The sequence below is a fragment of the Saccopteryx bilineata genome, chromosome 6, assembly GCF_036850765.1.
Source record: "Saccopteryx bilineata isolate mSacBil1 chromosome 6, mSacBil1_pri_phased_curated, whole genome shotgun sequence".
NCBI classification, from domain to species: domain Eukaryota; kingdom Metazoa; phylum Chordata; class Mammalia; order Chiroptera; family Emballonuridae; genus Saccopteryx; species Saccopteryx bilineata.
The window spans coordinates 143,422,822-143,430,763 of NC_089495.1; the positions used below are offsets into that span (position 1 = coordinate 143,422,822).

Genomic DNA, 7,942 nt, shown 5'->3' on the forward strand with positions numbered 1-7,942 from the left:
GCGGGGTAAAGCCCCTTTCCTCTGCCTTTCTCCCTCCCCCTTGTCTGTGCCGCAGCCCCCTTCTCTCCCCGCCCCCCGGGTGTGTCAGATTTTTCAGTTAATAATATCCCCCGAGCTTCAAAGCGCAGCCAGTGACAGTCATCTGTCTGGACGCACTGGGTGGATGCGGGGGGCTCCTGGGAACTGGGTAGGAGCCGAGCTAGCGCTAGCCAGGCGCAAAGGCGCACAGACTGCAGCCACTCGAGGACCCCCCCCCCGGCCCGCCCCAGGCCACCCGGGGACCCCCGCACAGAATCGCCTCTGGATCACCAGCAATCCGCGGGAGGTAAGGAACGAGGGTTGCCAACCACCCTGCGCTCGGAAGCGGCGAGCGCGGCGCGAAGGCAAGCCTTGGACCGGATCACGGCTTGCGCTCTGGGTGCTCCAATGTACCAGGGGGGCTGTTGCTGTTTCCGAAGCAAAACCTCCTCGGGCTTTTCTCTGAAGAGCCAGTCCCAGCCCCCAAGTCACCCTGGCTGGAAGAGACCCGCCCTAATCCTTTTAGTGCCCTTGCTTTAATGGCTTCATCGGGAAGAAATTTACCCTTCTCTAGAATATTTGTCTGACATGACGGGGAGCTGGTGTGTTTCCACCCCGAAGCTGGGACTCTTCTCCAAAGGGTGCCCCAGAGGAAGAAGAGGGGGGTTAGACTTGGCGAGGCAGCCGTAGTGGTAATCTGGGTCACGGCTGCTCTAGCTCGGAGAAGACCTGGCTCTCCGGCGACCCTCCCCGCGCTGGCTTCTGCACCATTCCCGGGAACTAGGGTTCAGGCTGTTCGCTCACCCTGGAAGAAGACGTTGTTGGGGTTCGGAAGAACAGGGGTGGGGTTAGAGAGGTTCGAAATAATGTAGTGGTAGGACTCTCCCCTCAGCGGGGGGAATGTTGAAGGGTGTCTGCTCAAATTGGGGTAGGGGTGGATTTGGGTGCTTCTTATTGAATTTTTCTATTCGTCAAGTTTCGTAACCCCCCCCCCCCCTTCCCTCGCTCACCTCCCAAGGTCGTGATTTTACAGCTAGGGGCTGCGGGGCGGGGAGGGTGGATTGGGATACTCTAGATCTGGTGCAGCTGGGTTGGAGCCCCGGGCTGCCTTTGAGCAGCTGGCCCGACATTGGTGCAACTGGGCTTGCCGGCGAGCTGGTGAGCTGGAATCCTGCAGCCTGGAACGGCCCACTCCCCCAGGCACTGCCTTGTGTGAATGAAATGGCAGTTTCCAAAGTTGCGGAGCCATTGCTACCCCCCCCCCCCCCCGCATCTACATGCCCCCTCCCACCCACTGTCGTGGAGAGCTTGTACACAAAAGGAGGGAGGGAGCGAGCAGAGGCAGAACTTCCTCCACCTTCGGCGGAACCGGGGCTGAGTAGGGGGCCTGGAGGGGAGACTGAGGGACAGGGTTCGAGGGGGCGTTCACTGCCTGACCCCCCCATTCGGCTCTGCTTGCCAACCCTCTTCTGGTGTGTCTGTCGGTTGCAGTGACGGAGGTTGGAGCCGTCCCCGCCCTCGGCGACCCCCACGGGAAGGAAGCACCCCCGAACTAAACGGAGAGGAGCGGGAAGAAGCTGTTATTCGCCGGCCGGGAGGCGAGCCGTTGCCGAGCTGCACCGCCTCCACCATGCCGGGGATGATCTGCAAGAACCCAGACCTCGAGTTTGACTCGCTGCAGCCCTGCTTCTACCCAGACGAAGATGACTTCTACTTCGGCGGCCCCGACTCGACTCCCCCTGGGGAGGACATCTGGAAGAAGTTTGAGCTGTTGCCCACGCCCCCGTTGTCGCCCAGTCGTGCCTTCCCGGAGCACAGCCCGGAGCCCCCGAACTGGGCCACAGAGATGCTGCTGCCCGAGGCCGACCTATGGGGCAACCCGGCCGAGGAGGACGCGTTTGGTCTGGGGGGCCTGAGCAGCCTCACCCCCAACCCGGTCATACTCCAGGACTGCATGTGGAGCGGCTTTTCGGCCCGTGAGAAGCTGGAGCGCGCGGTGAGCGAGAAGCTGCAGCACGGCCGGCCATCAGCCGGGCCCGCCGCCCCGGCCCCGGGAGCGGGCGCAGCTAGCCCTGCCGGCCGCGGGCATGCTGCGGGGGCGGGCCGCGCCAGGGCCCCCATACCCTCCGAGCTCGCCCACCCGGCCGCTGAGTGCGTGGATCCCGCGGTGGTCTTCCCCTTCCCGGTGAACAAGCGCGAGCCCGCGCCCCTGCCCACCGCCCAGGCCAGTGCTCCGGCTGCGGGCACTGCGGTCGCCTCCGGGGCGAGTGCCGCAACTCCAGCTGTCGCCCCGGTGGCCTCCCTTTCGCGCATCGGCGGTCGCCCAGCCAGTGGCGGTGACCACAAGGCTCTCAGCACCTCTGGAGAGGACACTCTGAGCGACTCAGGTAAAGACCAAGCCGGGGTCCACTGCCTCACTGCAGTGCCGGTGCGGAGGGGTGCGCTCCCTTTGTTACTTACCGTTCCTGGGTTTAGGCTTTGAGGGATAGCGCTTTGGATGTAGTGCTGGGGGCTGAGGTCGTTTTTCCAAGCTGTTCCCCAGGGTAAGGAGGAGAAAACGAGTGAAAGCTCCTAAGAGGGTGTCACCTTCATTGGAAGTTCCTTCCACCTTCTCCGGGAGCCCTCATCAGTCCCTGCCCTCATCCAGTCTGGTCGCCCAGGTCTCTGCAGCCAGCCCGAGGGTTGAAATTAGGACAAGTTGAGTGACTAAAGCAGGGTGAGAGTTCAGGGAGCCACTGGCTGCATTGCCTGGGCAGAAATCTGTTGACCCCCCGGGGTGGAGAGAAACTGTGACCCAAGTCAGGGCTGGGTGACACCCCGAGAAGACACAGGCCCTGTGCTAAATCCTGCTTAGGGCAGGAAGTTAGGGGGAGATGGCACGGATGGCTAGTACTGATTTTATTTTAATTTTCAAACCTGGGTGCTCCCCTCCCACCCTCCTCTGTGGGTGGTGGGCTATTTGCTCCGGGTAGGTGGCCAGTAGGCGGCGATATTCCAAATGGGTTTGGGTTTAGGCTCTGAATGGCTGGGGGCGATGGGGCCACCCCAGCCTCCATTCAGCAGCTGGCTGGTAGTACAACGGAGGTTGTGTACATTCTCAAGGGTCCGCCTCTTTACAGCGTGCAGTGAAACTGGGTCCGGTTTTGTCTTCTAGCCAGAATTCTAGAACTAATTTCAGATCTGGCTTGTGTTTTAACCCCCTGTCCTTTCAAGGTGAGGGCGGGCACTTAGCCAGCCCTCCAGGAATGCACACACCCTAGAAGCACTGGCTGATAAGTTCTATTGTGTGCTTCTGTCTTGAAGGGTAGGTAGGAGGATTTTCTAGTGCTTAGGCAGTAAAGAACTCTACCCAAATAATTAAACAGCCCTTGTCCTTGGAGTTGGGAGCCTGTGTTCCCAGGAATCTCGAAACCCAGTGTTTTCAAAATGCAGGCGGATTAAAAGCCTAAATTTCCTTCAGGGCTGAGGACGGATTCGTCTGAGGCTCCTGGAAGGAAACTTGATGGATAAGCCTGGAGTCTGAAGCGGGTCTGTCCCTTTCATGTCTGCCTTGACAGCTCTCGGTGAGGAAGCACTTCCTTCCAACAGCTGTCTTCTTGGCAGAAAACCAAAACATTGGCTTAAAGGGACCCACAGGCTGGAACAGCCTCACATTTCTGCTTTAGAACAAATCCTACAATTGTTCAGCTTTCCGGTCCTCTTCAGATCAAGCAGGAGATGTGTTTTGATTTTTCATGCTTGCATTTTAAACAATAATTTTCTATCCCAGCACGTAGGGAAGGAGGAGAGGGGAAGATGCACACAGGATGCTACATGTTTGTGTTGTTGCTGTTATTATTGGCGACTTCCAGAGTAGGTGCTCCCATATTTGGGTTTAGACCTCCTGTGGATTGACTTCGGTTGGATCATTGCTAGATGAGAAAACTGCTTAGTTAAATGGTTCTTACAAGTTTGTTTAAGGGCCTAAAATCAAACTCAACCATGGGCAGAATTGTTAAATGAGGCCACTAAAACGAAGAGCCTCAATCCTTAAGTATAGAGATGGAAATATATACATAAGTCTACGGACTGGTGATGGTGTTAAAAGCCACCATTTACTGAACATCCATCTATAAGGCCCAGCACTCTAGTCAGCAGTCCAGCTGAAGAACCTGAGGGCATTAGTCCCATTTAATAGCTGAGGAAACTAAGGCTTAGAAAGGTTTCGTGACTTGCACGGGATCACACAGGGAGTGTGGTGAGCCAGAATTATGCCTGAACCCAAAGCCCAGGTTCCTTCTATATCTGCCACTTGCCAAAGTCTGGAGGCTGGGAGTGTTAGCAGTGTGGGAAAGGAAACAGTGTTTGCAAAGATGTTTAATTTTAAAAGAGTCCTAAAATGCATTTCTGTTTTCATCTATGTTGGTGGAACCATCATAATTGCAAACTGCCTGGGCCTGTAAGAGGCTATATATATAGAGAGAATTTTCATGTGTGTCACTGTGAGAATTAACTCCCATCTTGTTCTTGAAGAGGATGAAGATGATGAAGAAGACGAAGAAGAGGAAGAGATTGATGTGGTGACAGTGGAAAAGCGGCGGTCTTCCTCCAACAGCAAGGCCGTCACCACCTTCACCATTACTGTGCGCCCCAAGAGCACAGCCCTGGGCCCGGGCAGAGTCCCGGCGGGTGACCTGATCCTGAAGCGCTGTGTCCCCATCCACCAGCAGCACAACTATGCCGCCCCCTCACCCTATGTGGAGAGTGAGGACGCCCCACCACAGAAAAAGATTAAGAGTGAAGCGTCCCCACGTCCACTGAAGAATGTCATCCCCCAAAAGTCTAAGAGCTTGAGCCCCCGCAACTCTGACTCAGAGGACAGCGAGCGCCGCCGGAACCACAATATCCTGGAGCGTCAGCGCCGCAACGACCTGCGGTCCAGCTTTCTCACGCTCAGGGACCACGTGCCGGAGCTGGTGAAGAACGAGAAGGCCGCCAAGGTGGTTATTTTAAAAAAGGCCACCGAGTACGTCCACTCCCTACAGGCCGAGGAGCACCAGCTTTTGCTGGAGAAGGAGAAGTTGCAGGCAAGACAGCAGCAGTTGCTAAAGAAAATTGAACACGCTCGGACTTGCTAAACGTTTCTCAGAACTGGACAGTCACTGCCACTTTGCACATTTTGATTTTTTTTTTTAAACAAACATTGTGTTGACGTTAAGAATGTTGGTTTACTTTCAGATTGGTCCCCCGTCGAGTTTGGATCTGGGTGGGGAGCAGGACATGTGGGAATCTGTGTGACCCTTGAAGTTTCCTACAAGTCACCTCCAAGACGGTGGTCGAAGTTCGTGACAGTTGGGAGCCTCTGGGCTGTTGAAGTCACCTTGTTTGTTCCAAGTTTCCAAACAACAGAAAGTCATTCCTTTTAAAATGGTGCTTATGTTCCAGCAGATGCCACGAAGGGGTTTGCCATTTAGTACCCCTAGAGAACATTTCTGTAAATACCACTGACACACCGCCTTTTGTATACGTCCTGGGTAATGAGAGGTGGCTTTTTGTGGCCAGTATTAGACTGGAAGTTCATACCTAAGTACTGTAATACCTCAATGTTTGAGGAGCATGTTTTGTATACAAATATATTGTTAATCTCTGTTATGTACTGTACTAATTCTTACACTGCCTGTATACTTTAGTATGATGCTGATACATAACTAAATTTGATACTTATATTTTCGTATGAAAATGAGTTGTGAAAGTTTTGAGTAGATATTACTTTATCACTTTTTGAACTAAGAAACTTTTGTAAAGAAATTTACTATATATATATGCCTTTTTCCTAGCCTGTTTCTTCCTGTTAATGTATTTGTTGATGTTTGGTGCATAGAACTGGGTAAATGCAAAGTTCTGTGTTTAATTTCTTTCAAAATGTATATATTTAGTGCTGCATCTTATAGCACTTTGAAATACCTCATGTTTATGAAAATAAATAGCAATTAAATGATGCAACTTTTTTTTCCCCTTGATGAGCCCTAGTTAGACTCTTATCCCTTTAAGCAGTGACCATAATAGTAGATAGCTTACAGGGGGAACTTAGTGTCCATAGACAGCCCTTTCACATCTCTGCAGCCCTGGTTGGGGAGGGGCTGTTGTCCCCACTTGGGGTGGAGGGGACTGAGTTTAAGAAGGGTAAGACGCCTTTTTCAGATTCCACAGAATAGAGGTATTACTAGTGACTGCATTGAACTGAATAGCACTCAATCGTTTACAAAGCACTTCCATATGTTGGACATTAAATAAATTAGACTAGGATATCAGACATCAACCCTTTAGAGTGAAAAGTAAAATCAGGACAAGGTTGTATAATTTGGCTGTGTTTGATGTTGTTCATACTTGTCCCATTGGCAGATGACTTTATATTTTGGTGTAGAGAGTAGTTTGTCTCCAAGAAGGATGCATTCTTTCAGGCTCACGGGGACTGAGAAGGGTCAATGCCGGCTGGGCTTTGTAGCAGAATAGACAGGAGGTTGGTCTCTCCCCGCAAGGCGCTCTCAATCTCATTCACAGAAGTAAGTCATGAAGTGACAGCTGCGTGGCCCAGATCCAGGGACGCGTCCCTTCAGGAGAGTCACTGGGGTATAGTGTAGCTCGGTCCGTTTCCAGCTGCTGTCACGCAGGCTGGTATTGGGCTGCTCTGTGGAAGCAGGATTAACCTCTGCATGCTCTGGAGGACAGCCAGGGCCAAAGGGTAGGAGGCAAGAAGGAATTCCAGACGGTCCTTGATGGGTTGTGACAGTGGCTTACAAGGCGTTTTTCTCAGTCTCTAAAAATCGATTTTTATTTCAGGTGAAAGATTTTTAAGATTTACTGCATCCCAGATTTTTAGCTTTGAATTGACAAAGTTGGTTTGCTTTACTGAGAAGAAAAAGGGGCAAAGCGTGAGAGTGTTCTGTGCGAGTCTGGTCATAGCTTGTGAGGGGCAGAAATGGACGGTCATTGGCCAAGTGGCTCCCTGTCTGTTCTGGCCGTGTGCAAAAGGCCAGTGGGAGATCAGAGTTTGAGGCCTTCGTTCCTGTTTACAGCCACACATCTCAGAGCTCCAAGGTTGGCACAGCCTGGGACGTTCCTGATGGTCAGACCATCTCCACACTAGAAAAATAACAGACCTGCTTTGGGAAGTCCCCTGTGAGTTGTCATTCAAAAGACTTTGTGACCACTGCAGTTTACCAGCCCCAGATCACCTCGCCTCTGCACCTTCTTCGTGTAACCCTGAGCCAAAAGAACAGTGACCTCAGAGTGATCGAAGCACCTGAGATTCTTGGAGCTTAGCTTTCTACTTGTGGTCTCCACTGGGGGCTTACCTAGGTGTTTCAGATGAGTCAGAATCTAGCCATGGAGGAGGGAAATAATGAGACTCTGGAAGAGTTCCTGCCATCAAAATAATTCATTCCTCTTTTGCTCTGGCTGCTGGGAAGCTCAGAGCCAAATTCCATACTCTTCTAATATCTGGTGCCCAGTCTCTCTTCTAAGTGTCTATGATGTCTTGCTTTTGGTTTCCAATTTAACCACCTTTTTAAGTGTTCGCACTTCTGGTACATTAAAGAGACAGTTTTTGCTTTAGATAGGTCATGAATATGCATTTAAGTGTTAAGACGAAATACCACTTACTTGCCTTTCCTGGCCCATCTGAGGGAAAGTGTCACCCAATTTCAGCTCTGTAGTTATCTATAAAGAAATTGCTATAGTCACAGAAGACACGAGTCACATATTTCAATTACAAGAAACTATTTCTGCATTCCACGAGCTGTTGGGAGTCTTCGGACTTAGGTGGAGTGCAGAGATAGATCATCTCCACAAACGACTTCATTTCTCAGAATGGGTGCGAGGCAGAGGCAGATTAAGGTCGGTTGAGGTCCCAGGTGCCGAAGAAAATATTGGGCCCCTTAAAACT

The 7,942-nt window shown here is 52.0% G+C and overlaps 1 protein-coding gene across 1 annotated transcript; it reads left to right on the top strand.

Annotated features, from left to right (window-relative positions):
• Positions 1-253: 253 nt before the first annotated feature.
• On the top strand, positions 254-5,971 carry MYCN (MYCN proto-oncogene, bHLH transcription factor). Its single transcript, XM_066235018.1, has 3 exons — positions 254-325; positions 1,510-2,405; positions 4,531-5,971. The coding sequence occupies exons 2-3, from the start codon at positions 1,649-1,651 to the stop codon at positions 5,133-5,135; spliced, it is 1,362 nt and encodes a 453-aa protein (XP_066091115.1). The 5' UTR covers positions 254-325; positions 1,510-1,648; the 3' UTR covers positions 5,136-5,971.
• Positions 5,972-7,942: the final 1,971 nt, after the last annotated feature.